Source organism: Scylla paramamosain, chromosome 11 (assembly GCF_035594125.1).
Source record: "Scylla paramamosain isolate STU-SP2022 chromosome 11, ASM3559412v1, whole genome shotgun sequence".
In the NCBI taxonomy this organism is placed as follows: Eukaryota; Metazoa; Arthropoda; class Malacostraca; order Decapoda; family Portunidae; genus Scylla; species Scylla paramamosain.
The window spans coordinates 9,511,110-9,527,500 of NC_087161.1; the positions used below are offsets into that span (position 1 = coordinate 9,511,110).

A 16,391-nucleotide genomic window follows, 5' to 3' on the forward strand; every position below is an offset into this window, starting at 1 on the left:
TATATATATATATATATATATATATATATATATATATATATATATATATATATATATATCTTGGTGTAGTCAGGAAGAATACTCTCTTTTAGTCAGACGTGGTTAAAGGCAAAAGCGATCTCTGCATTTTTCAGTTTTTGGTTGTATTTTTCTATTCGTCTGATTAATCCTTTTTCTGCGAGTAGCATGTGCAAAGGATCTGCGAGATTATCGGCCGGAGTGGGTTTCCTTGCTTGTGATTCTTTGTTTCCGTAGGCGTAGGCTCAACATACCAGAAGACAAGCTCAAGACGCTACTACAAATCTGCACCAGAGAAGCGCCCTTCGCTTGTCCACGCGGCAAAATGTACAAACAAACTGACGGAGTAGTGATGGGAAACTCACGAGGTGTTCTCTTCGCAAACTTCTTCACGGGAACAATTGAAACCAAAACATTGCAAGACAACCGCTCCTCAATCTACTGCCGCTACATCGATGACATATTTGTCCTGGTCAAGAACACAGAAGAGCTCCAGAACCTAAAACAAAGACTCAGCAGAGCCTCTGGCATTAATTTTACATATGAAAAAATGAAGGAGGGCCATTTCTGGACGTGCTAGTGACTGAGCGCAACTCAGGTTTCTCCACACCAAGGAAACCAAGGACAATGCCTCAACGGAAACAGCGAATGCCCACAGCACTACCTAGAGTCTACAGTCAACGCATATGTTCGAGGTGCCCTCACCCACTGCTTCTCCTGGGACTCAACACACAGGGAATTGTAACGCCTCTCACAAGTCCTCATTAACAACGGTTATAAGAACAGTGAAGTGGACGAAGTCATCAAGAATACCACCAACAAATGGCACTCCACCGCTGAACATCCACCTTCCACAAGATAAAATCAAGCTGTTCTACAAGAACCACATGTCCATGGAATATAAAGCGGATGAAAAGGCCATCAAGAACATAATCAAGAGAGACATCAAACCACCTAATCACCAAACCAGATCAAGCCATCGATCTCACCATTTATTACAAGACCCAGAAAACATCCCAACTCTTCATAAAAAGCAAAAATGCAAAACCTAATACGTTTTTACAGTTTGCTGGCGTCGTCTACAATCATAAATGCACTGCTGAGGACTGTGGATCTCAATCCTACATTGAGATGACGACAATTGCACTGTTGAGAAGACTGACCTGCCATATACAAACCGGAGCCATCGAGAAACACTGTCGCACCAAACATCAAACAAGCATCACCCGCCGAATCATAGAGAATGGCACCACCATCATAGACAGAGAACAGGACTAAAGAAGATTGAAGATACTAGAAGCCTTCTACATAGAAGAAACATCACCTCTAATAAATTATCAAGTCAGAGACCTACAAATCCTGCCCACAAGAAAGCGCAGGAAGGAGGCTGAAACAACGGCGCTCGACCAATAGGGAGCGTCCGGCACTCTCCCAGCAAGACGGCGCCGCCCCGCCAATAGGAAGCGCCCGTCAGCCCACCACCAAACAGCACGCTCTATAATGGGGAGACAACCACCAATATCTAAGCATATGGCTGGATCGCCACCTAAAATTCAAGAAGCACATCGCAGCAACCAAAGAAAGGACCACGGTGCGACTTCGACTGATGATAGCGATATCAGGACTCATACCATGTCCTCAGGTGCTTCTACATGCAGGCGATAAGATCTATCATATACTATGGAGCCCCATGCCTTGCAACGACAAACACACACAAGAGCACATAAACACTGGAGAAGATCCAAAACGAGGCCATGCGAGTCATCCTCGGTGCCCCTCGCTGGGCCAACACCTGTACGCTTCGAGTCGAGGCAAAACTACCCACAACTGGAGCAAGACTTCAGGCAACAAACATCGCTCACCTGACAAAATTCATAAGAAAAGAAACGTCCACCATCAGAGAACGGATCAGACAAGCTCTAGCTCATGACAGCAATCTCTTTCGCAAGAAAACCTGGGAGGCAAAAAACGGCAGAGGCAATAAAAGAATTCCGGGCCCAAGAACATTTCCAAAACAACAGTATCGACTCACCCATCGACAGCTACATTCCACCTCCACCTTCGGAAGAAAGGTCCATAACTCTATAACTTTTACTGTCCACAAGTTCCCAACAGCAACAGGAAAGAATCAACTTACCGAGGAAGAACTGCAAATTGAAGCTCAAGGGGCACTCAACAGAGCTCCAAGCCAACACAATAGCGAAACATACTACACTGATGGTTTAGTTCACTCCACAACAAGGGCAGCAGCCGCTGCCTTTGTCACTAGACACACTACAGGCATCTTCGAACTACCCAACGGGTCATCCACCTTACTGACAGAACTTGTGGCAATTCTCCAGGCCCTGATAGATGCCAAAAGCCATAACACCTCCGCCACAATACACACTGACTCCCTAGGAGAAATCCAAGCACTACAAACAAATAGCCCCAGGGACAACATAAAATTCTAAGCACAGCAACATATATCCAAGCAAGAGGCGACCAAATCCACATCAACTGGACACCAAGCCATACGGGATTAGATGGAAATGAGGTCGCAGATCTCACAGCCAAGCAAGCTCTGAAGCAGACAAGAACAATAGCTCAAGTACCAACAAGCTTCTCTCAGATAAAGAGTGTCCTCAAGAATGAAACCTGGAATCTAACAATACTAGAAATAAGACTCCTAGCAAGCAAGGGATCCCGAAGTGCGTTATGGCACAGCTCAGCCAAAGACATATACATCCCACATAAAGCTAGGAAGACACAAGTAGACATACAAAGGCTACGGCTAGGATACAAGACCTTTAACCAAGTCAAAGGAGCACTCCCTGAGATCTCCACGCACTGTCAAACAGAAACAGAGAACCCACTACACCACTACATCATGTACTGCTCTGACACCGAAGCATTCCTAAACAAACAAAACAACTCACCAAGCAAAACAATTACCATCACCTCCATCGAATCGCTCGAGGCTCTGGTTCACCACCGAAGACCTCCACGGTAGACGCACCTGCTGATCCACCTCCATATCTACCCTTGCCGATAGTATCAGCTGTCTGACGCTTCGCGCAAGCGAGCAAGTCAGACTCCCTGTGGGTGATGGCAGGTACTATCAATCCCACGAAAAAAACAGACAGACTGTTAAGATTAACCTGTGGGCCACATTACAAGGCCCACGCCATTCAGGCTTTGGTTGGCTCTCAATAACAACAACAACAACAATAGAGAGGTGGCCCACAAAAGGTACTTAAGCCTTCCATCACCAGAATCTCATGCACTTTATATTTCTGCCCGGAACCATGCCAAGTCTGTTCTCCAACTAGCCAAAAACTCCTTCATTAACAGAAAATGTCAAAACCTTTCAAGATCTAACTCCCCTCGTGATTTCTGGCATCTAGCCCAAAATATCTCCAATAACTTTGCTTCTTCTTCTTTCCCTGCTCTATTTCAACCAGATGGCACCACTGCTATCACATCTATTTCTAAAGCTGAACTCTTCGCTCAAACCTTTGCTAAAAACTCTACCTTGGACGATTCTGGGCTTGTTCCTCCCTCTCCTCCACCCTCTGACTACTTCATGCCACGTATTAAAATTCTTCGCAATGATGTTTTCCATGCTCTCGCTGGCCTAAACCCTCGGAAGGCTTATGGACCTGATGGGATCCCTCCTATTGTTCTCCGAAACTGTGCCTCCGTGCTTGCACCTTGCCTAGTCAGACTCTTTCAGCTCTGTCTGTCGACATCTACCTTTCCTTCTTGTTGGAAGTTTGCCTACATTCAACCTGTTCCTAAAAAGGGTGACCGTTCTAATCCCTCAAACTACCATCCTATTGCTTTAATTTCCTGCCTATCTAAAGTTTTTGAATCTATCCTCAACAGGAAGATTCTTAAACATCTATCACTTCATAACCTTCTATCTGATCGCCAGTATGGGTTCCGTCAAGGCCGCTCTACTGGTGATCTTCTAGCATTCCTTACTGAGTCTTGGTCATCCTCTTTTAGAGATTTTGGTGAAACTTTTGCTGTTGCCTTGGACATATCAAAAGCTTTTGATAGAGTCTGGCACAAAGCTTTGATTTCCAAACTACCCTCCTACGGTTTCTATCCTTCTCTCTGTAGCTTCATCTCAAGTTTCCTTTCTGACCGTTCTATTGCTGCTGTGGTAGACGGTCACTGTTCTCCTAAATCTATTAACAGTGGTGTTCCTCAGGGTTCTGTCCTGTCACCCACTCTCTTCTTATTATTCATTAATGATCTTCTAAACCAAACTTCTTGTCCTATCCACTCCTATGCTGATGATACCACCCTGCACTTTTCTACGTCTTTTCATAGACGTCCAACCCTTCAGGAGGTAAACATATCACGCAGGGAAGCCACAGAGCGCTTGACTTCTGATCTTTCTAAAATTTCTGATTGGGGCAGAGCAAACTTGGTATTGTTTAATGCCTCAAAATCTCAATTCCTCCATCTATCAACTCAACACAACCTTCCCTCTTCTTCAATGACACTCAACTGTCCCCCTCTTCTACACTGAACATCCTCGGTCTTTCCTTTACTTATAATCTGAACTGGAAACTTCACATCTCATCTCTAGCTAAAACAGCTTCTATGAAGTTAGGCGTTCTGAGACGTCTCCGCCAGTTTTTCTCACCCCCCCCCCAGCTGCTAACTCTGTACAAGGGCCTTATCCGTCCATGTATGGAGTATGCTTCACATGTCTGGGGGGTTCCACTCATACTACTCTTCTAGACAGGGTGGAATCAAAAGCTTTTCGTGTCATCGACTCCTCTCCTCTAACTGACTGTCTTCAGCCTCTCTCTCACCGTCGCAATGTTGCATATCTATCCGTCTTTTACCGCTATTTTCATGCTAACTGCTCTTCTAATCTTGCTAACTGCATGCCTCCCCTCCTTCCGCGGCCTCGCTGCACAAGACTTTCTTCTTTCTCTCACCCCTATTCTGTCCACCTCTCTAACGCAAGAGTTAACCAGTATTCTCAATCATTCATCCCTTTCTCTGTAAACTCTGGAACTCCCTACCTGCTTCTGTATTTCCACCTTCCTATGACTTGAATTCCTTCAAGAAGGAGGTTTCAAGACACTTATTCATCAATTTTTGACCACTGCTTTGACACTTTTATGGGACTGGCATTTCAGTGGGCATATTTTTTTATTGGATTTTTTGTTGCCCTTGGCCAGTGTCCTACCTACATAAAAAAAAAAAAAAAACAGCTGTATATAGATAGGTGTTCGCCCACACAGAGCATCATTATTATCAATAATCAATAATCTTTGAATGACTATACTAAATTCACAACACCTATGGGCGGCAATCTTGGTCAAGCAGCCCCTCCACACAAAGAACACGTCACTTAGAACACAATTAAAATAGGAACAGCAAGACGGTTAGCCCGTCACTAATTGATCTCCTACTGTATTTCAATGTTCCTCTACACTATACTTCCACTTTTACCTCTTCTTTCGTCTCACATATACTGTCCTCCAAAAGCAGCAAACAGAGCATCATTAGCCTGAAGATATTAAAAGAGAAACGAAACGTCGCTGATGCTACAAATTATGAAAGGTCCTCGGAGCCCTGCCACTGGCAGAAAAAGAATTAATCAGACGAATAGAAAAATCAACCAAAAACTGAACAATGCAGAGGTCGCTCTTGCCTTTAGTCACGTCTGCCTAAAAGAGAATATATATATATATATATATATATATATATATATATATATATATATATATATATATATATATATATATATATATATATATATATATATATATATATATATATACACACACACACACACGCACATGCTATGGTCGTACACTCTTAATCATATTCGTAAAGTGGAAATCACAGAGAAAAAAAACAAATAGTCCAAACATGGCGTAGATACAATGAAACAACGCGATGAGATTCAGAAATCTCATAATACGTAACTACACGAAGTTTTATATAATTGCATGGAAAAAGGTATACGTATGCGATTGTCTTATATGGAGTGAAGAGAGAAAATGTCGAGATTGCAGAGATACATGGATGCCTGATATAGAAAGTAAGAGTTGAGTTTTTATGCTAGTTTAAGGAAAGTATATAGAATAAAATAAAAATAAATAACACACACACACACACACACACACACACACACACACACACACACACACACACACACACACACACACACACACACACACAACTGTCACTAACACACTGTAGAACTAAAGCTACACTGTGTGCACAACTTCTTTTGACATGAGCCTTAATAGCTGCTCCTATCAAACTGCTTGGCTTACCAATTTAGGAAATGTACAGTCATGGTTAAAAGCTGATTAACATACTGCAATTAACTCCACTTTACTGACGATCTCCTTACCAAGTGTAACAACATTAGGGGAGTTAAGGTCGAGGGAAAATATAATCACTGCGGAAGTGGGTTATGGTTTTGACTTTTGTCCATGATGTACTATCTGTTTTATATCCACACCGCTGCGAGGCAAGCTTATAACAATGTATATCATCGTCATTATAGGTTGTGCATACTGATTTGAGGTACTCATATTGACACATATATACACACACACACACACACACACAAAATAAATAAATAAAGATACAAAGCAAAGTAGGAAAATATAAATATTTAAGATATCCTGATATTTAAATGCATGAGTCAACAAAGCACGACATAGGATACGTACTTGCACACAAAGGCACTAAGCACTATAACAAAGGCTCATCTCATATCCTGACACACACAAAAAAAAAAAAAAGAAAATAAATAAAAAAAAAGAAAATGTAAAGGACCAAACGATAGCGCACACACACACACACACACACACACACACACACACACACACACACACACACACACATACACAAACTTATCATTACGCAGCGGAAGACCAAAACCAACATAGAAAGACGCAGCGCCGCCATTAACAGAGCTCTTTCTTTCTTTCTTATTTTCATGCCACATCAGGTAACTTGCAACGGAGTGTGGGCGTGCGTCGCGGGCGGCCTAGCATGAATCAGAGGATGGCTGACCCCTGCTCCAGAGAACCAGGTCACCGCTCATAGATGGAGCAATAAAGAAAGACACACTACAAGGCAGCCTGAAGCACATTCAGTGCCTGAGGTGACTCAGGCTACCTCGTGACGTCTGCCTTTGTTTACTGCCTCTCTTGACTTGACCTGGTTCCCTCTGGGGTGGGTGGTAACCGACGTTCTTCTAGCCCAGCCCAGCCAGCTAGCCGGACAGCCACTAGCAGGCCCGAACGCACTAGCATGACACGATTTATATATTTACTTAACTTCACGCATTTTGAGCGCCTCTTGTTTATACCTGATAGCTGGCTAGAGCACATCGAGTATCAATATAATGGCTGGCTACCCATTGCCACGGCAGCAGAGGTGCGGCTTGGGTGTGACAGGCGCTCGCGCGCGCACGCGCGCGTGCGTGCGTGCGTGTGTATGTGTGTGTGTGTGTGTGTGTGTGTGTGTGTGTGTGTGTGTGTGTGTGTGTGTTTCAGAATGTTTTCACTGTGTGCGCATTTCAAGTCAATGTTATCAGAGAGAGAGAGAGAGAGAGAGAGAGAGAGAGAGAGAGAGAGAGAGAGTATGCGAATGTATTTGCAAAGAGAAGAAAAAGAAGAGGATGAAGAAGAGGAATAATAATAATAATAATAATAATAATAGTAATAATAATAATAATAATAATAATGATAATAATAATAATAATAATAATAATAATTATAAGCAGAAGAAGAAGAAGAAGAAGAAGAAGGAGAGAGAGAGAGAGAGAGAGAGAGAGAGAGAGAGAGAGAGAGAGAGAGAGAGAGAGAGAGAGAGAGAGAGAGAGAGAATGTGTGTATTTGCAAAGAGAAGAAGAAGAAGAAGAAGAAGAAGAAGAAGAAGAAGAAGAAGAAGAAGAAGAAAAGAAGAGAGAGAGAGAGAGAGAGAGAGAGAGAGAGAGAGAGAGAGAGAGAGAGAGAGAGAGAGAGCGGGAATGCTGTCATCTTGCTTGCGACTCTTGCTGCACCAGACCTTTGCACGTGATCCCTGTTAGAATACTCAAGTCGGTATCAGATGTAGATGTAGATGTAGTGGCAAATCTAGTGTATGTAACCAACCAGCATGCATATATATATATATATATATATATATATATATATATATATATATATATATATATATATATATATATATATATATATATATATATATATATATATATATATTAGAACAGGTTCCTAGTTATAGATAAGGTAAACAGGGATGCACCAGACTTCCTTCATCATTTATTGGAACGTTTGACCTTCACAGAAGGCATCAACAGGCTAAAAAGATTGATAAAAATAAACACTAAGGCAAATCATAAAATAACACATTAAAAATAGGGGCAAAAAACAAACCGGTAACCAAATGGAGGACAGTAAGAGAAGCAAAAAAAAAAAGAAAAGTGACAAAATATCCTATCGGTAATAGCTTAAAATGACAGAGAGAAAAAAAATCAAGTAGAATAGTTTCATAGTTTCATAGTTTCATAGCTTTATTCTGCTTGATATTTTTTTTCTTTTTTCTCTCTCTCATTTTAAGCTACTGCCCGATAGGTTATTTTGTCATGTTTTTTTTTTTATTTTTATTTTTTTATTTTGCTTGTCTGCCTGTTCCCTTTTGGTTGCTGTTTTGTTTTTTGTCCTTATTGTAATGTGATATTTTATGATTTGTCTTTGCATTTATTTTCATCAATCATTTTAGCCTGATGATGCCATCTGTGAAAGTGAAACGTTGCAATAAGTGAGGAAGGAAGTCTGGTGCATCTCTGCTTACCTTATCTATCTGTCTATTTCTCTCTCTCTCTCTCTCTCTCTCTCTCTCTCTCTCTCTCTCTCTCTCTCTCTCTCTCTCTCTCTCTCTCTCTCTCTCTCTCTCTCTCTATATATATATATATATATATATGTATGTATATACTGTTTTCTCTATCTCTTTATCTCAATATTATTTCCTTTCATTTTGTCTATCTATTTGTCTTTCTCCCTGTTATCTGTGTGTGTGTGTGTGTGTGTGTGTGTGTATGTGTGTGTGTGTGTGTGTGTGTGTGTTTTCTGCGCTTATAGTATTATCTCTTTTTTCATTTTGTCCATCTGTGTGTCTTTCCGTCTGTCAATGTATCTCCTTTTCTGCCTTTCTCTCTCTCTCTCTCTCTCTCTCTCTCTCTCTCTCTCTCTCTCTCTCTCTCTCTCTCTCTCTCTCTCTCTCTCTCTCTATCTATCTATCCATCTATCTATCTATCTCTGTATATATTTATCTATTCTTCTAGCCTATGTATGTATGTATGATGTATGTATGTATGTGCAGTGTATGTTTGGCTGTATTTATGAATGTCTGTGTCTATCTATCTATCTATCTATCTCTCTGTCTGTTTATCTATCTTTATAAATACTGTAAACCTAGTGTTTATCATTATTTATCTACCTAGATTTACTAATTAACTGCTGCATCGTCACTCTGCAAGATTTTTAATTCATTACGCAAACATATGCGCAACATTAGTTAAACCCATGCATACCATCTGCAAAGTTTAGCATCTTATTAATATTTTTTGGCTGCAGTCCCACTTGATGCTTTAGAATAAAGAATATATTTATATACAGTGGCTCTCGTGTTAACGCTGCGTGATCCAGCTCTCTAAAGCTCCTACATTAATGCACTTTTTTCATATATCTTTCGGCCGGGTTGTTTTGTCATCATTTAGTTAACTTCTTCAACCTTTCCTTCCTGACTGACTGCCTATTTTTCTTTGATCATCCTGGCTGAGTAGTTCTTTCACCACCATGTCTCCTTGGCTCTCCTTCCCATCACAACTAAGTTCCCTCTCCTTCACTTTCTCGTCTTAATGACTGTTATGTTGCCCCTCTTGTCCTGTTTGTATAATCATGTTGCCGTTCATCATGATTCAATGGCTCTGTTTTAGTTTTTCCTATCCTGACAGCATAGTTTTCTCAACAATCATACTCTTCCTTTCCTTTAGACTGAATTGTGCTATTTTCTTATCCATCCCAGCAAATTAGTTTCCTACCTTTCTCTCATTTGAGCCTTCCCTTTCTCCCATCATGATGCTCCCAAGCCACTGCGTCCGGCCTGAGAGCAACAACACCTCTCTAACCTGAATTTGCTCGCTCCCCCAGCAGGTCCCCTATGCCGACATCATGAGCAAGACCCTTGTGTTCGGCATTTACGACTTCGATAGGTTCTCCAAGCATGACCAGATCGGCGAGGTAAAGATTCCACTGTGCCAAGTGGATCTGGCCCAGACAATCGAGGAGTGGCGCGATCTGGTGTCCGTTGAGGGCGATGGTGGACAGGTGAGCTCAGGCACCACTCTTGACCCCCCCGCCCAAGACAACCCAAGGACTTGACACTTTGATTAACACAATCTAAAGACTTTCTCTGGCAATCAGATTTCTCAGATCTGATTTACATTAACTGTAATTCCTAAAGTGCACGAACAACTTTACCACAAAGAGAAAAAAAAAAAGCCTAAAAATCACATATAGCTTGACACTTCGTCTTGGTGTTCTTGGCTGTGCCATAATAATCATGACACAATCTACTGCCCCTCAGACACAGTTTTGTCATTATAGCTACGACGTTCCCTACTGTCCCTGACATTTCCGACTTCTCTGTGAAGTTTCCTTCTAGTACTGTAGTCCAGGACTCCATCTTTAGCCCCGGATACGAGCAGCTGAAGGTATTCTGACGGTAATTTATTTCATACTATATCTCTATGAGTCATGCTATAGTCTTTAATCTTTACAATATGCATTATTTTACATGTAATGATATACTTACGACGACTGAGGCAATTTGTGATTTACTCAGTGAAAAAAAAAATATTCCTTGCACCTGGAGTCTCAATTAGTGATATGCTTTCGTATAACTGGTATTCTGACGGCGACTGGGTGTGGATTTAAAAAAGTGTGTGTCGGGAAGCAAATGAGAGAATGATCAGCTATAGGTCCCCTTTATCTGCAGGTTCCTGTTAGACACAAATTACCTTTAGTTTCGGTTTTCCTCCATACGCAGGCTTTCTTTAACTGTAGGTCCCTGTTATCTACACAGCCCTTTCAGTTACAGGCCCCTTTCCAGCAACAAGATCTTTGAATACCAGACACCCATTAGTTACAGATAATATTCACCAACAAGTTCCCATTCGGCTAAAGGTCCACTTTAGCTACAGGTCTCCTTTGTCTTTAGAACCTCTTTATCAACAGGTGCTTTAGTTAAACTCTTTTTTCTCACCTCTCAATTTCAGATTTCTCGTCAAAGATCTGTTAATGCAGTTTCTGTTTGGTACTTATTCCTCTCATTTCTATTTTTTTTTTTTTTTAGTCAGTTATTTATAAATCTTTTTTTGTTGACAGGCCATAAGCCGTAAGTCAGTATCTCTACAGTTGCCTTTGCTGACACGAGTTACATTTATTAATAGGCTTGCCATAAACACTGGTTTTCAGCTACAAGTTCCTTACAGTTATGCTTCAGCAGGTTTAGTAAAGGTTTTCTTAATCTAAAGATTCCTTCAGTTCCCATGAGCTACAGGTTTTCCTCAGCTACAGATTCCATTCAGTTAGAGTTATCTTAAGTTGCAGGTTACCATTGTAAGTAAGTTCTGAGGCAAATTCCTTTAAGATGTAGGCTTCCTCTTGTATAGGTTCCTTTAATAAGTACTCTTCACGAATAGACACAGAACCCCATCATCCACTACTGCAGGTCCCTTTCAGCTACATGTCCTTTACAGCAACAGGTCCTACACAAATTTCCTAAGACATCCTGCAGTACTCCTGGTCCTTAATTCCTCCTCTCCTTCCCAGTAGCCCCAAGCAGCTCCCCACTTTTGGGGCTAAACTGCGGCAGTTTCCCTGTACCAGCTTCTTCCCCACATAACACCCCACACCCCCTTGTCAACATCTGATACTGTTTAGTGCAGCTGCCCCAGTTCCCCACGCCGACTCTACCAGTCCCGCACAGCATCCAGCCCCTGGTGTGGCCCCGTGGCTGCCTAGGGGCGTAGGCGGGCGGGTCTGGCTGAGAGGCACCGTAGTCACATCACGGCCCTGTTGTGTGTATCAGCTGTCGGTGTGGGTAATTAATGTGTCACACTGCCTGTGGGCCCCGCGCCCCCACGCACATTGGCGTGGAGCGTGTGGTGGGCTAGCGTGGGGCCACAGGGTCGCTGCTCGTGTATAGCACCCCACGCCTGCCCAACTGACCCGCTTCCCAGCCGTAGCTAACCTCATCATTAGGCAGCCTTCAGCTGTAAGGGTTGGGAGGCGGAACAGGTGTGTGGGCGAGGAAGGAGTGGGAAGAGCAAGTGGAAACTCAGTTGTTGGCTTTGTGCCATCCACCGCTTTCTCCCTCACTCCTGGTTTTCCCCTTTCCCCACGCCAGGCCTCAACTCTGTGAATACAAACAACAGTTACAGCTACATCAACAGCCACACCTATTACCACCACCACCACCACCACCACCACCGCTGCCTACTATCTACTATTACTAACTGCTGTTACTACTACTACTACTACTACTACTACTACTACTACTACTACTACTACTACTACTACTACTACCACTGCTACTACTACTACTACTACTACTACTATTACTACTACTACTACTACTACTACTACTACTACTACTACTACTATTAGTAGCACCACCACCACTACTATTACTACTACTACTCCCGTTATTTTTACTTTTTTTTTTTTCTTGTGTCGTAACTCTCAGTAGGAGTGAGTGGCGGGGTGGCTCAGTCAGCATCCCTCTGTTGGTTGTGTTAGCTTCCCGAGTGTTGGCACCGCCGCCACCCCAGCCACCACACTGCTAACTTGACCCCACACTACTGACTAGACCTTTGCTCTCGTGACCTGACACTCACACTCATGATCATAAGATGCAACGTTGCTGACTTGCACGGATGACCTCATCACCAACAGACGGAACTCTCTGTGAAGCGGACAGCCATTCTGCAAATACCAACCAAATATTTGACTTTGGTCCATCAGCTCAGCAGCACTGTCGTGACACAAAATGCTCATGCAAAAAATACATGATAACTTTTGTCGTTACAACGGTGTGCTTTAATCGCTCTGGATTTACAAGCAGTATAATAACGTACCACACCACAGGAGGCGGGATCACAACTCTGAAGACTTCTCTTCAGATTAACACGGTCTGATGTGGTCGTCATACTCCTACCACATTTATTTATTTATTTTTTACGAATGACTCATGACTGATACGACCACCATACGGCAAACTAAATTACATGCTGACATAACAGACTCACTGTGACCCCAACTTGGAGTCGGACGCCCAGCACCTCGAGCAGGTCGTGGTGGGCGTGGCGGCGGGCTGCCCCGGGCCCCAGACTACCACCCATCACTCGGCCGGCCGGCGGGGCGGGTCAGGGGCGGCGCCGCTCGTGATGGTTGGTAGGCTGGCTTCGCGCTCTAGGTAGGTGTCCTTTTCTTCCTTCTCTCCCACTCAGCATGGCCGACCCCCTCTCCCGTCCCCTGAGTGGGCCAGTCCGGCTGGTTGAGTCCCGCCCCACGGTCGGGGGTCTCACACACGGGGACGGCTGAGGGTCCAGTCAGGTTTCAGCGTCACTCTCCTGCCTGACACTCATTTTGCTGGTGTTCTCGTGCCTGCTGATGCCTGCTTGTGGTGGCTGCATGACGCACGCTGGTCCATGTACTATCCCCCGCTACCACCTGGCCTGGTGCTGCCGCCGGTTCTTTCCCGCGGCGGCACTCACGGCCTCCACGCCCACGCCCATAGCGGCCACCCGCCACTGTGGTGGCGTAGGCGTGGGTCAGCGTCGTCTGACGCTGCTCTAGGGCCGCTCTGACTCTTCCCGCCTGTGACCACCTCGCCTCACCCACTACTTGACTTTCATGTGTCATCACGTCCTCGCTTTATCACGCCCCTGTCACCTTTCCTCTTCCTTTCCTTTCCTCCCCCTGACTTCCTTATCCCATCCCCTCACTAAATGGTCGTGGTACTGCCACAGATGTAAATATGATAAATCTACCACACCACCACCATCGCCTCCATACATCCCACCAGTCCCGCTGAGCTCAGCGGCCGGGCGGCGGCGTCTCCTTAATCCTTCGGGGCACCGATACCCTCCACACCTTATAGATTACATCCCGAACCCCAAGGACTCCTCCGCCTACCCGGCCCGGCCTCCCCCACCTCCCCCCGGAGCAAACCCCCTCATCGCAGTTCTCTCAAGTGGATATTACATGGACATTCAGCCACTGTTACTATACCAAAGAGATTTCTTCCTGCATGAAATGAGTCGTGATTCAGGGTACTATTTTATCTTTTTTTCATGTTCATCTCTCTCTCTCTCTCTCTCTCTCTCTCTCTCTCTCTCTCTCTCTCTCTCTCTCTCTCTCTCTCTCTCTCTCTCTCTCTCTCTCTCTCTCTCTTTCTCTTCCTGACTGTAACAAAAAAGAGTAATGAGGCAGCCACGACAGGGACGATAAAACATCAACTGCAGCAACATTAACTGAAAAAAGAAGAATTAGAAAAAAAGGGATCATGTATTTTTTTAAACTAATACATTTTTAAGGCCGACAGAAAAAAAAAAAAGGTGTTGTCATCGTAACTAAATGGATCATTAACGTCACTATAATACAAAACATAGCTAACGCCATGACTATGCACATTATGTGTACCTACCAACACACACACACACACACATACACAGACAGCAGAAGACATCACCATTGCTATGGTAGTGATCGCAATATCAACACACCTGTATATTTAGGATCTTTGCCACATGTCACGAGTCACATGCATCAAGTTCCAACATAAAACCATCAAAACAGGACTCCTAGACTTAACTTGGACTGATTAACATCTCAATCGTGGGTTCCAGTCCATGTGAACAAAGGACGTACGTACTCTTACGTCCCTTCTTTCTGATTCACCTGCCGCATCTTCTAAGGCAGGGGTGTCAAATTCATGGCCCGCGGGCCAAATGTGGCCCGCGGGATGGTCTTAAGTGGCCCGCGAGGTGACAAGAGATTTTTTAACTTGAGTTGCTATAATTGTTATAACTGATGAAAATGTAACTAAACTGTTAAGATGAGACATACTAACTTTTACCTTTCAATCTTTCATTCATATGACAATGATTTATTTCATATAATTGCTAGCAATAACGCTCTTTTATTGCAAATTTTAATAAATGAACATAACGAATCCGTCTGAAGCCGAAGACCTGGTCAATGCTGGTACCTGAACGCATGCGTCGTCCAAACTTTTCCATATGTACTAGACACGACAAGCAAGGGGTGGAGGCCTGTACGTCTGTTAAACCTCGTACCAATTTTACATGTGTAAGTTCAGATAAATCTAAATATGTATTTTTGGTAAACCAGAATGATCAGCAAAATAAGTTGTAATCTTCAGTCTTGCCAATAAGTAATTACCAAATCTTTGCTGGCCCCCGAGACCATAACCAAGTGCATAATTGGCCTTCGAAAGGATTTGAGTTTGGCACCCTTGTTCTAAAGGGCTGACATTACAGTGGTCAGCACGAGTGGATGGCTGACGTAGATTATGACTATATACTGACGATAATCGTTCATAATCTTACACGGGCCCATAATTATAATTTTGTTGTTGCGACGCCAGGCTTTCAGTCAGTCATTCAATCAACTAATCAGTCATTATCACAAGTATTTAATAAAAAAAAATAAGAATCGGTGGGAAACATCACAATTTCCCAGAACAAATTTACTTTGTATTAGTGCAGATGGTTTGGCATCATTGCCGATGTATTTGAGATCTTCATATTCCTGTGACACTTGTTTTGGAGGAAAGTTGACCTCAGAGTCAAAAGACGTGCATGTGTGTCACAGTGAACCAGTGCTAAGATAAAGACATGCTTTTTGAAATGCCTTGCATTCTCATGAAGACTATTTACAAAGGCCAAAGAGATGATTAATTGGGCTTTCCTTAGTAATGCTCAATGAAAATGCAAAATTCTTGTTAAACTACCTTAATAATCATGAAAACGTCTTAAACTTTCCTGAGACACTGCTACATATAACTGAGATAAGGCACCGTTTGAGAATGCAGAGATGGATTTTTTTTTTTTTTTTTTCAGTCGTGTGCCTCAAGGCATGGTTTTCTCGTACTGGTGTGCTCGATACTCCCTTGCTCGTGAATCGAAGTGCGACGCGGGGCAGCCTACGAGGCGCGAGTGACGAGCTTTCATAATAGGGATAACAAGTTCACTGTTGCTACTGCTACTGCTATTGCTGTTGCTATTGATGTTGCTGTTACTATTGCTA

At 43.2% G+C, this 16,391-nt stretch overlaps 1 protein-coding gene across 12 annotated transcripts in view; it reads left to right on the plus strand.

Moving 5' to 3' along the window:
- The window catches only part of LOC135104927 (synaptotagmin 1-like), an 88,903-nt gene that overhangs the window by 54,801 nt on the left and 17,711 nt on the right, over positions 1–16,391 (plus strand). For 6 of the 12 annotated variants that reach the window (XM_064012689.1, XM_064012694.1, XM_064012696.1 and 3 more), the window contains one exon: positions 10,206–10,382. In XM_064012689.1, the coding sequence (XP_063868759.1) occupies positions 10,206–10,382 (177 nt within the window). The remainder of the gene's footprint in view (positions 1–10,205; positions 10,383–16,391) is intronic. The other 6 variants (XM_064012693.1, XM_064012699.1, XM_064012690.1 and 3 more) reach the window with 1 other exon arrangement.